The following is a 16133-nucleotide window of genomic DNA, read 5'->3' as shown; positions in this document are numbered from 1 at the left end:
GTCAAGCCACTCTATGAAATGTGATCTTACGTCCCAAACCAGGGTATTCTACCCCAATATTTCTAACCCTTACTTATTATTTAAAAATTAGTGTCTCCAAACCGTGTGACTGGTCCTAATCTGAATATTTTTAAAAGAAAATGCATACTACACATCTGCAAGTTTTTAATTCTCCCTTTCTGTGGCCATGAGTGATTATGTCTTTGCAAGAAGGCAATTTTGCCCCTCATCACTTAAGCTTTTGCTCTCAGATACAAAAAAAGATTGGCTCTTTGGAAACAGCCACTGTACAGAGACATAATAGGACAGCAAAAAAGAAAAAAATCTCTAGTGCAGGCAATGAATGTGCTGGAAGTAAGTTTAAAATTTTTTATAGTAACTATCATAATTCTGGCAGGTATGCAACTGTTTCAATTTCTATCAAAACTACTTATTTACAGAAGGAAGTTTCAACAGCTCATGATCAGTGCTTTGAGAGACTCATTTGCCAGCATATCTGAAATTACATTATCTTTCTGGAATGGTAACTTTTTCAAGTGAAACTCATCTGAAGGCATACAGAAAAACCATCTTATACAGTCTTTACACAGACAAAATCTCCTAAACATGACGTAATGTCACATAACATAATGCTTCCTTAAAGGATTGTCAACATTATATATAAATAATAAATTTTTCAATATAAAAATGACATTAGAACATCTAGATTTACTTTCTAGACTCCCACTGGTTCAGTGTGCTGCACTGTGTCCATTATGTGTTCAAATGCACTTTTTTCCTCATGTAACCACCACATCTCCAGAACTGGTTTACATATTTTCACTCAGCAGCTAAAGTAGCTGATGGGAAGAATTGCTTCTATTTCAGCATAGATCAATGCCTATAGCAACACCAGACAAAAGGCAGCACCCACAGGATATGCACATTTGTGATGCTTCATTGTGGCTCTAACACTGCAATATTTGTGTTTAAATCTTAGAGCTGCTAAGGGACTACACTCTAGTAGCAGCAGACAGCCCTTATGTTTGGGCCAGGCTGCTGTAAACACATAAGTTTCTCCAAGCTGTAAATAATCTAGCAATAGCAGTTATATATCAAAACTATCTATCCAGATAGCAATTATTAATCAAATTAAAATCAAAGCTTTGCAATTTTCTTGATTTTGAACAGAATTTTACTCCATACTTTTTAAAAATTATTACTTTCTATTTTTTTTTTTAAGCAAAAATAGCTGCAGTTATAGAACATCTTTGTTTCATGCAGACCAGCAGACGAAGAGTGAAAGAGTAATGGTACACAAGACATGAGATTCTGAGGGTCTATCATTAAAACAACCCAATGAGATAATTGAAGTGGGTGAACAGTAATCACTGCCCCAGGTAGAAGGCCTGAGTGTGTATTAAGAAGTGCTAACCCACAAAAATCTAAGCAGCAGTCAGCAGTAAAGAAAAAAGGAGAGCAGTATTCTGTTTCACTTTCCTTTAAGCTACCACGTGGGGTCTGTGACATCTTTCATTCTGCTTTACAAATATTACAAGGGAGCAAAAATCTTGCAAGCAACTGCAGGGATATTTGCAAAATTTCTATGCTTATATTAAATATGGAAGAACTAGCAACATTATCTTCCATTTAGATGAGACCTGAGATGATATTTAGACAATGTGATCAGCTTTTAAGGGCAAAGGGTTGAATGATTTGTGCTATTCGGCAAAAAGGACACCAATAAAAGACTTTTTGCTTTTTATGCATAGTTCTTTCAGCTGTGAAAGTGTATTTATTGAAGATGATGTTCAGGGTATTATGCAAACACACCAGGAGATGTACTCTTTAGGCACACTGTAAGGATAAGAAAAACATCGTATCATTGTGTAATGTGCATGATACAAAAAAGAAACTTAAACTGGAAACACACATAATATGCTGGCTGATAGAATTCTTAACAAGGGGTTTTCCTTATCATGCTGGTTAGTACTGTATTTGAGAACTTTTTCCATGAAATGCATTTGGTTTTTTTTACCACACTCATCCCTGCCTGTAACTTGCACCATGCTGAAACTCACAAGAAAATCCCGTTTATCTCATTACACTGATACTTTTTGTGTGTATTTCTAAACCAACACTATAAAATAATGAAACAAACAAAATAAGTGGTATTGAAGAATTCACAGTACTTGTAAAGATATGGAATAGACATTGCATATATACCTAAATCTTCATTTCTTGTGTACAAATCTTATGCTATGCATAAAATGTCTACAAGAATTTTCATGTGATAGAATAGAAATCAATTTTATGTGATAAACGTTAAATAGTGCAATGTAAAAAAATGAGTAAAAGTACTTGGTCATCTTAAAATTTATACTGTCTCTGAAAATTAATTCCCTTATTTTCAAAATCTATACATACCAGTTTCCTTTCCTTTGGGAAAGACAAGGAATCATCTATACTGAAGAGATTCCTAGACTCTTCTTATATTCGTTTAACCCTTGCAGGTAGCCCAGAGGCTCACAAAAACCTGAGCCCAGTGCCTAAAAGCCTCTCACGTCTCTCAGTGGCCTTCAGAAAGAGTGGGACAGAAAAGTCGTTTTAGATCTACAGTGTGATCTCCTAATTATCCTTAAGCAAAGGGCGCAGCACTGCTGAAATAATGCCCCTCCATTCCACTCATGTGCTTGACATGCCATCCTTGCCAAGTCTTCAGAAAACACTAAGGATACATATTCCCAGTTACATTCAAAGTGGGGAATGGGACCCTGCAGTGAAGACATTGAGAATAAGAAGATTGGAGAAAACTTAGGAAAGGAGTATTTTATGTTTTTAACTATTGCCAAAGGAGATTTTTAAAGTGCTGTTACTCCTTAATAGAGAGTTTTAAAGCACAAAAAATAGGAAACTAGAAAAAGAAATGTTAAAATCTGAGTCCCAAGACCTACATTCACCTAGCTTTGAAGGACTCTGAAGGACTATTATTAGACTTTCACTGACAGCATATTCTTCTGAAATGTTTCTATGAGATTCACTGAATATTCATGGGTCAAGAATTTATATTTCTTTGTCAAATAGATATAGAAATGAATAAATAGAACAAATACAATGTTCACATGAGTCTGAAAATATTTCTCATCATAGCAGTTTACTGGGTTTGGTAAATAATTTACTCTCATTTTGCAGAACAGAGAGATATTGTGTATTCTTTGTACATGAAAATTTAACTGTGGAAGGGAGAAAAATGCAGCTAGAATTCCAAGAATGACAATGATTCCAATTTTTAGATCTTAGGAATAGTTTTGCAAGCCAATTTCATGGCTTCAAGAACATTCTGGGGTCATATACTTTCAGATGAAGAAAGAGGTAGTTATGTTAACTGCTGGTAAAAAGCCAGCAAGTTCTGCAGTAAAATCTATTAGCTCAGACCAATAACAGCAGCTAAAACCCAGGTCATGATGGATAACCTAAAAATCTCAGAAGAAAGGCATTTGGAACCAAACACAGAGGCTGAGAGGGAAAAGTTTTCATATCCTATTTAGCTCTGTGAAAAACTTGAATTAGAGTCAAAAGACAGCTTCTGACATTCAAGAGTTAAGAAAATAATTACAAAAAATTGACTGTTTAATAAATCTGTCCTTACAACTTATAGTAAAGCTGCCATAAAAATTCCTATGAATATGCTAGAAACAACATACAACAAGCAGAAGATATTTAGAGACTGCAAGTACTGATAGAATACAATTGCAACTCATTTCTATGACCTAGTCATAGAGCAGAAGCTCAGACACTGAGCGCTCAGTAAAATTCAACACAGCAGTGTTCAGTACTCCACCCAAGCAAATTCCATTACCATTTACCTCTTGAAGGTGCCTTTCATTACATTACAGTGGGTTTTAAGAAAAAGAATCACCATAATGGTAGATATATTTATCGTATCTGTTTAATGAGAACATATTTATGATTGGGGGTAGTGGGGTGGGAAATGTTATAAAGAAGATCAATTTAAATCTAGTACTTTACACTTAATTACTCTCACTACTAAGATTTTATTTTGCAGATCATTCAACTAGTACCCAGTGTAAGGTTTTTCATAGAATTTCTTTAGACAAAACTGTATCTTGCAATTACCATATAAAATATTAAGAGTACAAAACTATCATGTAATATTTTCCCTAAAATCCTGTGAGATGAAATATTTGGGAGTTTATTTGGTGAAGCAGTGGATGGCACTGTTGGGCTACAATTATAAGGCTAGAGATGGAAATCTTAAACTACTGTGCTTAAAAAAAAATTTTGTGACTTTTTTAAGCACACAATTCAGATATAAACTCATTCAGAGTACACTGGAGATTTCACAATCAATGTGGAAGCTAGTTCATGCACTCAAAGGAAGTTTTGTAACAGGAGAAGTATTATTTTAGGTGCTTCTACTGAAGCAGAAATGTTTACATGCTTGTTTCACATGGCAGCATGATCCTGTTTAGGACTTACTTGGCACATGGAAGAATTGTTATGGGTTAATTTAATGACTGTATACATATTCTTAAAATGCTCACCACTGAACATCAAGTATGCTTGTTTTACCGCCCACAAAGTCGATTCTATTTCTTAAAACTGCTCACAATTAATGGTCATCTTTGTCTTTACTTACAGACTAAAATTGTGTGAATGAATGGGGTGGTTGAACAAGGTTTCTTTTTAGAAGAGGGCTTTCGTTCTTCAGTTGCTCTAATGTATTCTTACTTAAGGCAGTACTTAAATAAATATCAGTTTGGGGAATTATCTTAGATAGAGGTTACCCTGTATTTACCCAAAACTACATATTTTATGAAATGGTAGTAGTGTATGTGACTAATTTTTAGGTAGAGCATTAACTGAGGGAGGAGGAAAAAGACAATCAAAAATATTATCTTGGCTTATGCAGCTACAACAAACTCAATTTCAGCAACAATAACTATTATACTGAACATGAGAAAAATTACATTAGAAGCATTTTATATCTGTTCACATCTTCATTAAAGATGAGGCAGAGAGTTCCCTCAGCAAGTTTGCACATGACAAGAAACTGGGAGCAGTGACTGGTCTGCCAGGGGCCTCAGCAAATGCTGGTGAAATGGGTTAACAGGAGCCTCATGAAACTCAACAAGAAGAAGTAAGTCCTGCATTAGGGGAGGAACAAGCCCAGGCTCCAGCACCACCTGGGAGCACATGGCTGGAAAGAAGCTCTGAAAAATGGAGCTGGGGTGCTGAGGGACACCAGCTGGAACATGAGCTGTCAATGTGTCCTTGCAGCGATGGGAAATGATCCTGGGCTGCAGTAGGCAAAATATTGCCAGTAGGCCGGGGAAGGGAATCCTCCTCCTCTGCTGAGCCTAGGTGAAGCCACACCTGGATTTCTGCATCCAGTTCTGGTCTGCACAGTATGAGAGAGCCATTGATCTTCTTTTATATTTACTTTTACTACTAAACTGATTCAGATATTCTGCAGATATTCTTTGTTTCTCTTGAGGAGGGAAGACTCAAGGGGGCCACAAAATTGTGTACAAATATTTCTTGGTTTTCAGTACTTCCAAGGATGGAAACCACACACCTTCTCTGGACAACCTGTCCATTGTTTGACCACCCTGACAGTAAAAAATAGTTTGTTCCTGTTACTGGAAACCAACAGATGTCTAGATCAGTTTAGAAGTAAAAGAAAATGTGAAAAAACCCAACAAAAGGATCTTTAAAACTCAACAAAGCTGAAACCCCCCTCCCCCTGTTCATACAGACATAGTATAAGGAAGCAATATTTCATAGTCAAAACTAGAAGCGTAATTTAATCTTTAATCTCTTACATGGTACATATGTAATGCTTTCACTGCTATATACCTAGGAAAATAACTGAGTTTTATGCATCTAGTTGGCCTGCTAGCGAAACTCTGATAAGTAATGATTCACTATCAGTTGACTTCAACTTGCTTTCATTTTTGAACCAGTTACTGAAAAAAATACAGGTTTTCTTATGGTTGTTTCTGAAACCAGTGTTGTTGAAACTATTCTGGAAATACACTAGGCATTTTCAATATGCACAGAAAAGTGATAAGGTAAAGAATAATGAAGTCTGAGAACCTTATGATCTTGGGAAAAAGTAATATAACTCTTTTAGATATATATGATTTATGCAGTAACTTTGACAGAGAGTCTTGAATTTATTGCAAAAAATGGTAGGATTTTCACCAACAAAAGACACCTTTATGTTTTTAGCAATGCCATTAGTATCAACAATCTAATATAGCAAAGTGTAGAACCTGAAATGCAGAATGGAAATGAAGACCAGCTTTTAGGTGCACATTCAGACTTCCTAGAATAGGGCACTTGATTTTACAGCAAAGCTTCTGAACAGAGATGATGAAATTGAGCATCTCTGGTTCATGGGATATTCTGATTTCTTGATATGTCTTATTACTTGAAAATGCCAGGTAAGTTTCTAAGACACTAGCTTAGCTTTCTAGAACAGCATTTTGTGCATAGCTTCTTGCCAGTTTCCCTGGACACTCTTCCCTCTAGCTTGCTCTAACGCTGCCTGCAGAAGGCAGGGAGCCCAGCAGCTCATGAGATGGAACTCAGGAGCTAGGGAAATTAACTGGAAATCAACTGCTTTGGACTTCTCAGCACTGAGGCATTCCTCTAGAGCTGGCATTTCTGAAATTTCATCTTGGGGTATTTCTCTAACACTGAGGACCCTGACAAAATTGAATCTTCCTTTAGGGTCCCTGGGACAGCCAGATGTCCCATTCTGAACACAGTCCATTGTTTGAGTTCCTGTGGATTTCAGACCCTCAGTTTCATAGCAGGAACACACACAACCTTGCTTCTAGGGTAGCTCTTGCCTGTTAAATAATCTGGTCCTTCCTGCCGTTCTTTGAAGGTCCCTCAAAATTCATCTGCTGGCATGAAAACAGTTTTCAGATTTCAACATTCCCAATTGCCAAACCTGATGCATTTTAATTGTGTTTGTGTAATAAAAATGTATTTCTAGTGATAAGTAAATATAGTATTTGGTGAAACTTAGAGCACTAATGACAAGACCCAGAAGGAGCCAGAGTCTTCTTTGGCTGGAACTGCCCTTGAAATAAGGTTGCTAATTAGATATCCAAACACATATGCAAGTTCAAAAGCCATATGTGGCTATATTGCACATATATCTGTGGCTTTATTTCAAAACTTGAGCATTATGGAGGCATTTTTATTTTTTGTTTTCTTTTTCATTCTAAGCATTTAGGATCTGTCATGCTAATCAGCTTAACAGGCTAAATATTCTTGAGCACATACCCTAGATATATTTGACCAGCTTACACATGTATGTTTAGAATGTGGGCACTGAGTTCATTCTCATTTACTTTAATGTTGATAAGAAAATGTAGCCTTTCTTGTACTCTCTCTATGTATAAATTGATTATGGACTTTTACAAGCTGATAGACTAAATTTTAATAAAGGAACTGGTCTAGGTTGACCTTTGTGGACCAGTATTCTACCTCACTGGTAGGATGTACAGTAGTGTCTCCTTTATGCTAATCTCCAAGGACTGTAAATTGTTAAGTTGATTAACTAGAAGAGACAGTTCTTTCACCACATGTGCAGAATCTCTGTGAATTGGGTCATATCTGCATATTTCACATAACCATCACAGCAAAATTTGGGGAAGAAAAGTAGGTTGTATACTCATTTATGCAATCTTTTCTTTTTTCTTTCTTTTCATTTACAATTTACTTATTTACACTGAAATTCCATCTAAACTTCGAATAATAATTGTTTAAGTTATTGATGTTATAAAATTAAAACTCTACTAAAAGTTCCCTGTAATTCAAATTCCATTTTAGCTTGCACTTTTATACTGCAGTAAGTAGCATCTCTTCAGCTATACAAAAGAGAGAAATGAAATTATATTTTGATTCGAGTAAGAATTTAACTAAAACAAAAGGGCATTACAGATACAATGTTGAACTAATTGTGCTTGTATTTTACATCTGGGTATGAAAGTAACTTCAACAGATTACAAACAAATCAAATGCCTAATAATACAGTCTTAGAAATGGTGGAGACTAATCCAAAAGGAAAAATTATCCAGTCAATCTCTTGTAAATGCTGCTGTGACTGAGATGCAAAGAGTCTCAAGGTACAGCTAAGTATCTAGCCATAGGAATCTGCTATTTTTCACACTGTTTTAAATAGGCACAGAAATATGTTATGATTTCTAATTGCAATATTTCTTACTTGTCAGGTAATTTGAAAATATATTCATATGTAGACATATGCCCACACACATACATATATGTATACATAATATATCTTATGAAAAATGGAAATCCAAACATGCATTCATATAGTCTGACTAACAGACTATAGTTAAGTAGAAACTTCATTGTGACAAATTTTTGGAGAAAATATTGTTTCCCAATAGTACAACATTGAATGTTTCCTACAGGAAGAAGTCACTATCAAATAAAATTAACACTTCTCTTTTTAGGCCTTCTAGATGGAATTTAACATTTGTTTTACTTCTCTAAAACAAACATTTAGATCATAAACATAGTTTTAATTTCCAAGACTCCTTCCTTAATTACTGCAAATATAATATAATTACAGTATCCATACATCCAACATCAAATATTATTTAATACTAGAGTAGCTTTTTTATCTATCAAGGTCATGTCTTGATGGCTGCACAAGCTCAGATAAATCAGGTGTTAAGCAGGCACATCTCCAAGGAATCTGATAATTCTCTCATCTGCAATCCTCAGCATATCTTATTATTTACTGCCAAAGAAATGACTGATTAATTTTGTCATCTTTGCTCTGTGATTTTTGCTCAGCTGAGGCTGGCTGCCCTCTTCTGCAATGCCTGATCAGACCTATTTAAGTTGATGCCTTTGATCGCAGACACTGAGGAGCTTGCTGACTTAGGCTTTGACTAAACATTCCTCCACTGCAATATTTATGCACAGAATCCTAAATGATAATGGACAGTCATTGTAAATAACAAAAACTTGTAAGATGTTTCCACTATTTTTCTGAGGCTCAAGACAGCTTTACTTGTACTAGAGGTATCAGTCAAGATGAAAAATTGAAACAAAAGCCCAACAAATTTTCCTTTAATGAATACTTTATTTGTCACAAGCGAAGTATCTGAGGTCAGGAAATAAAATCTGTTATTGGAAAACTATGTAATCTGACTTTTTTAAAAAATGCTTTTAATTCTTTCTGTAGTGTGATGTCATACTCAGTTTTGAAAGCTAGGGGCATTTTACTATCAAACTGTTCCAAACAAAATTATCAAAAAAAAAACCAATAAAAAAAACTACAATGAAAGTTAAGCCCTGTGAAAAGAAAAATAAATCTGCCTCTAGCTCTTTATTAATCACATTCCAGCACCAGAGGCTAGAAGTACATCAAACTGCACCAAATCCTTTTCACATGACAACCTCATAAATTATTCAACTCATTAGTAACACCAAGAGGCATAAAAATAACTTCAGTGTTAAGGATGTTTTCTTACAGAGAAAGGTCAGCTAAAAGTTTCAGTATTAAAATCCAAAGGCTTGAGCCTCTGAAAAGTAAATACATCTAGATAGAATCCATGAATATTTTAATGCATGCTGATTTTAAATTCCCTGTTAATTTTAATACATATATGAAAAGCTAGAAATATTTTTTAAATTCTGAAAACTTCAGTCTATTGTTAATTTTTATGTAACCACTAAGTTTGATGTGCACCATCTGTGTATAAACCTGAATTTTAATTTTCCTGTATGGTGAATGCACTAACAGGTGTTATAGAAATTTAAAGCCCATGGTTTTAGTGACTATTTGCCTTTCAAAAGCAACACCGCAATCAGCACAGTTTTGTACCCGACTCTCATAAAATCTCCATCCTGATGTTTTGGAAGAACATTGAGAAAATAACCCTTTGTCAAATATGAAATACCATATAAAAATGGGGGAAATGTCTTCCTTAATCAAGCTTAAGGAAAGTTTATGACTTGAAGTGCTAGACATGATAGTCCTCACCTTTAAGTAAGGATTAAGTTACATCTCCAAGTATAACTGTACACACAGATGTTAATTCATATGTCCAACCTTCTTTGGATCCCAGCTATTTCCCTTATACAACCACAAAGTTGGTGAAAAGTGTAGGTCATATACAGAGTTAGCTTTATATCTATCATATTCAGAACTTTTGGCAACCTTAGCCTTTGGCTAAGCATCAGATAAAAGGTTCAACTTGCTTTGGGAATGATTACTTCAATTTTTTACTCCTAAATGCTAAAGAATCATAGCATTTTCTTTTCAGCACTAAAACAAAAAAAACCACAAAACCAGAAAACCATCACAATATTCTTTAAAAAGCTCCTGTCTTTGATATGCTAGAGAGGTATCCCAGCTTAAACCCAAGAATTAAATTTGCTTCAGATTTTTGGAGTACTCAGGTTCAGTCTGCTGTACAGAAGTCACAAACATATGAAACTTCTACATGTTATAGAGGAATTTGTAAGCACATCCTCAATCCTCTTTTATACTCCAGCTACATGTCCATGAAAATCAAACATTATTTAATTCTTCAGTTTCTAAAACTGAAGCTTCTATGTATTCAGATCACAAATGAATCGCAAGTTATCCTTAAAAAATATTATTGTTAACAAGTTCGAATGCATTTCACGATTTGCAGAAAAAAATACTTCTGGCTGAAATTGGCATGCCAGAATAAAATTTCTGATATTTTTAAATTCCTCATTCAGAAAATGTCTCCAATGGAACTATTATGATGCATAAGTTTGATGACCTATTTCATTCAGTCACTCCAGAGAGACATGTTCAGTTGCTTTTACCAGCCTCTCAAAATTGCTGGGAATGCTAGAGAAGTATGATGTGAATCCCTTGGGGATCAGGAAATTTAACAGCTCACAAGCTCAAGTCTTCTGGTTCATTAAAGTGTAAGAATTGAAAGAATTCCTTTTCTAAGAATATGTTGTAAGAATTCTCAGCACTGTCCTTGAGAAAGAAGGGACATGATTCTGAGGAATCCATGGACATCAAGAAAGTATCATGAGCTATATTTTTAAGCTGAGGTAATACTGACCATATTCCACAGCAGCTTTTAGGAGAGCATCAGCATGAGTAGACCCAAAAGCATTGCGAACAAATCTCCTCCGTCGGCGCAAATCATCTTCCCAGTAATCCAAGCGCCAGAAGTCATGCAGTTGGCTGGAAAATAAAGAACACACACATCAGCACCTACCACAGCTTGAACTGTATTTACATACATTATAGTATAATTTCACTGCTGCTTTCCCATTTCTGGAATACAATATTGTAAAAACATGTATTACTGAAACTTACAATATTCTAGCATTTCTTTACATGCATTTATGTATTATAAACCCCAGCACCGCCTGTCTCAAAGTGTTCTGCCTGCTGCTAAAAACATTAATCACACTGAACCCATTAACAAATGCAGCATCAAATTACAAGTATTAATGGCACAGCTTGCTTTCTGTTACAGTGTTTTTAACAAGGCTTGTAAATCATAGAATGGACCTCAGTGCAAATAGTTTGCAATTTAATGACTATGGTCCCTTAGCAGACCAAACTTAAAAGTATAAAATATTGCCCACTTGAATTTTGTGGAACTATGATTAAACTAATGTGCTGAAATATTCATTGAAATAATTCCCCACTGCCCCTAGCAACCTGAGAAAATTGCAATTTTATTCATTATTAATAACACTGAATTAGAGCAGCAAAAAAGTTCCACCATGTGGTAATTGTCTTGGTAAATTATTATTCCAGCACTAACAGAGTACTAGGATGATTTTATAGCTCCCAGCTAATACAAGCCATTAACGACCATGGCCATCTTAGTGTAACATTGCCTTTTTACATTCAAAAGAATATTAAACTCCTGTAGAATTATATAAGCCATTGTTAATCTATATTAAAGCCAAAAAGTACACATATATAATCATCTGGTATTCAGCTTTTTTTCTAAAGAGCTGACCAGCTCCACTTTCAGGCAACTTCTTGACCTAAACAACACAAATCTCCCACAACTCTTTTATAAGATGTTTGGGCAAAGCTGCATTCTAAGCCAACATTTTAAAAGCTTTTTGGATCACTAGGAAAAATGTAAAATGTTTGTGGATGCATCCTTATTATCAGACTCCTAATTGAACACACTATACATTTAAAATTATTCTGCACACCTTGACCCTAATTAGGGAACCAGTGCTCTAAACAAGTAATTTTCAATCCATCTGTAGTGCCCTGGACATGTGTAATCAAAAGACAAAAAGAAAAAAGAAAAAAAAAGAGGGAAAAAATGTTTACAACTCATAAGTATGGTATATTTCTTTGCGGGATTTTTCTAGTTATTTCTTCAGCCACTATTTTCTATATCGGCTTCATTTTGATCAGCTATGTGCTGGTAGCCATTTCCAGAGGAAAAGTAGAAATATGCTAATGTAGGACAGACATTTGCATTCTTTGCAGTCCACTTAAGCACTTTTTTTTAATGCTTTCATTAGTTATTGTCCAACTTTACTAACTGCTGTCATGAGACCTGGATCTGTTACAGAGGGCAGGGCACCATGAGTGGATCTGGCATCCTCCCTTCTAGCCACTAACAAATTTTCAGAAGCAGCACACCGTAATTTTTAGTCAATGCTGCTATTTTTTGCCATTCTCAATGGCATTTTCACAAGATGCTTCTTAAGTCTGTGTGAAGCCCCTACTTTTATGGCTGCCTTGCAGAACACGCATTTTACTTATTTACAAGCAGCAAGGAGGCAACTTCAGTGGTTTTTCTAAAGGCAAGAAACCTTCCTTTTATAATTCCATTTCAGAATAAATAATGACAGGACAGAAGTAAAAATGTTAATGAAAACCTTTTAAAAAAAGATCTCAAATTATTTGTATTGGCAGCAATAAGAAAACCGCTAATGTTGATAAGAATGATCTACATAATAATAAAATACTTAATGAAATTAAGAAATATTCATATTCAGCCTAAAAAACTATGTTTTTAATTTGCTCTGTGTTTAATCTGGTAATTCATTACTTTGATTAATTAGTCTGAAGATTACTGTACATTCTCAATTTAACATAAACCAGATTTTAAAACCACTATTTTAATGAAGTGTTAAGTAAGAAAGTAATGAAATTTTCAGAAGATTAAGTCTATTTTGCAGATCCAAAAAACGATTACAAGTTCACCAGGGACTGAAGCTTGAAATATGTAATAATGGTGCAAAATCAATTTTTTTGAGAAAAAAGACCAGAAACATCATTTCTATTCACAAACTATATGACTTTTAAAAACAGAACTGAAGTTTCTTGTTACAGTTTTCTACAGTCTATCCTATAATGTTACTACATGCTTCCAGGTCCTGGAAGTTGGTATCTCTACCCTAAAGAAAAGGTTTCTGAATCTTAACTAGTTGATTGAAGATTGATTTTTGACTCAAAACAGTATCATCAACAAAAAGACAAGATACCTTTGCTACGCTGTTATTAGAAAGAAAGCAGAAACTTCAAAAGATTATGGATCTATACTTACAGAAAGCTTTGAATGATTGAGCTTCATCACTTGAATAACGGGCAGAAAAAAATGTGTGATTTTCCTTAAAAGTTGTATTCTTATATCTCTAGGTTGGATTAAAAATACTACTAAAGTAGAATACTGTGGCACCAGTTTCATCCTAAAATTTAGAATTTAGCCTGCTTTAAGTCAAACATTATGGACTGAATCAGTGTTAAATTGCCTAGCCCACAGATTACAGTACTTTAGACATACTTATATTCTAATCCTGTGGATATCACTTAGATTTAAAGATTTTTTGAGGAATTTAGGTAGCTGTTAGGTAGTTCTAAATGATGGCTGAAAATGAAGTAGAACTGTATTTTCTAATGATGTACCAGGCACAAGTGAGTCCCAATCTGCAAATTGCCCATAAGTCTTTCTACTACACCTTTCTTAAATTTCTTGACTAAATCAAGTAATTTTAGTAATTTATTTTTTGTGACAAGGACAATATTTCAATAGGCTTTACTTTTCCTTATAATGCATATTATTAATAATCCTTATTTCCACAGTCAACTAGATTACATGTAATTTCTCATTCCTCCATATTTTATACCAGTCAAGTGACATTTTGCATCAGCCTTGTTTAAAAGAAGAAGTGCATATTAAGCATAATATAATGAATATTTTTTAAGACTTAAAGTTTATAGCATCATATATGAGATGCTTCTAAACAATTTTAAAAAAAGAGAAATACATGTCTATATCCTTCCAACTGAACAGCTATTTTAAATGTATACTAAAACACAGGACCCAAAGAACTCCACATGATGAGTTTAACTGTCAGAGAGAATTTCCTTACAAACTACAGTATAATCCAATATAATCCAATATAAACCTTTCTCATCATAATGAGAACTGGCATGAATCTAGTAATACTACAAGGCTACTAACAATGAAAAAAATTCTTTTTAATGGTATGGTGTTGCAACTTAATCCCAAATTTCTGATGTGCAGTACTTCATATAGTTAATAGAGACAAAGAAAATACATGTTTTAATGGAACAAGCCCTATTGTACTACATACTGAAGGATTACCAATTTTGTTTCACTGGCACTGTCATCACAGGTACCCACCAGACAGCTTGATGCGCATGCTCTCCTACTTCAAATACACTTTTCTTGGCCAGCATGGGATGGAAAGGCAGACTGGTGTTATGCTGCCCTGGGTAGCCACAATGGACTTTGATAAATTGGAGAAAATTTGAAGTCTCTCAAATGCAGGTTGCTCTAAAACTCAGATCTGCCCAGAATTCTTCATTATGTTCTTTACTGCCATACCACACACATCTTCCATGTGGGAACAGAGATTATTGACACAGACTAAAGTGTTTCAGATAGCTCAATTATCTTCTCAGAGGAGAAACTGTGACATGCTTTGCCAGAAAAACAATTAAGAGGAATGCCAAGTCAGCCTGCACAGCAAAGTTCTCCCTGCCTTTTCACATCTCCATAGCTTGAACATTAAAAAGACAACTCTTGAAAAGATTTTCTGTTAATTCCTATGGCCATAGCTGCAATGAAGAGCGTGGGAAGGGTTTTTCCTTGGACTTATGAATACTAGCTGTCCTAAACTGTAAGTCTTTGTCCATCCTGTGTGCATTCAGCATCTGTGACAACAGCTGCATGGCTGAGAAACCCAGTCCCTGTTTGGAAACAAGATGCAGTTTGCTACATGTCACCTACAGCTACAGCAACTAGTGACAAAAATGAATTCTGGAAAGTAGCAGTACACAAAAAAGATCCTCATACTGCAGCCCCAAGGATGGGCTGCCAGATGGAAGAGATTAAGTTTGAATATATTAATGAAGAGGAACAAGCCTGCAGACATGGGGGAAGGGGGAAAAGTTGTTTTGAAAGAGAGGTGGGTCACAGAATTGGAAGGATCTCAGAGAATCCTTAGTCTTTGTAATACTGGGAAAATACTAGAAAAGACAAGGAATTTATGATCTATAATTTCAGCAATTAGTCCTGGTTGCTTTTATGGGACATATTTTGAAAAAGAAAAATTATTCTTTTCACAGTGTGGAATTATGACTGTGTTTTGAGAAATAAGGAAAAAAAAGTATATTTGGAAAGCATAAAGAATTCCCCTAATGTAGAAGAAAACCAGAAAGTGAATGACATTTAAAAAAAAAGGTAAGTAAAAGAAAACTTGAAATACAAAAAATACAAAACCACTTATGCAATATTTTTCATGGTGAAAGCCAATATATAAACATATTTGCCAGAAGATCCAAGAGCAGATGTCTTCTGTAACAACAAAGGAGTAAATAAGGTTCAGAAATAGCGTTGCAATAGATACAGTAAAGTAACTGTAAATAATATTCAGCCCTGGAAATATTAATACAGGGAATAAAGATGTAATGAACCTGAGAAACACCTAATGTCATGAAAATTGGGAAAGATGGTAAAAAAGCGGAAGGGTTTCCACTTGGACTTTGAAACAAGGATGAAATAGAGCACAGAGAAACTCTAACAGCAACCACTACTACTGATCATCAGAATAGGAGCAGAGGAGTCACC

General features: G+C 34.9%; 1 protein-coding gene across 10 annotated transcripts in view; it reads right to left on the bottom strand.

Annotated features, from left to right (window-relative positions):
* The window catches only part of NBEA (neurobeachin), a 457716-nt gene that overhangs the window by 172147 nt on the left and 269436 nt on the right, over positions 1 to 16133 (bottom strand). For all 10 annotated transcript variants that reach the window (XM_074535327.1, XM_074535328.1, XM_074535333.1 and 7 more), the window contains one exon: positions 11109 to 11233. In XM_074535327.1, coding sequence (XP_074391428.1) covers positions 11109 to 11233 — 125 coding nt within the window. The remainder of the gene's footprint in view (positions 1 to 11108; positions 11234 to 16133) is intronic.

Source organism: Zonotrichia albicollis, chromosome 2, assembly GCF_047830755.1.
Source record: "Zonotrichia albicollis isolate bZonAlb1 chromosome 2, bZonAlb1.hap1, whole genome shotgun sequence".
Classification (NCBI taxonomy): domain Eukaryota; kingdom Metazoa; phylum Chordata; class Aves; order Passeriformes; family Passerellidae; genus Zonotrichia; species Zonotrichia albicollis.
Note: the sequence above shows the minus strand (reverse complement) of the source record. Positions and strands in the feature narration are given on the sequence as shown.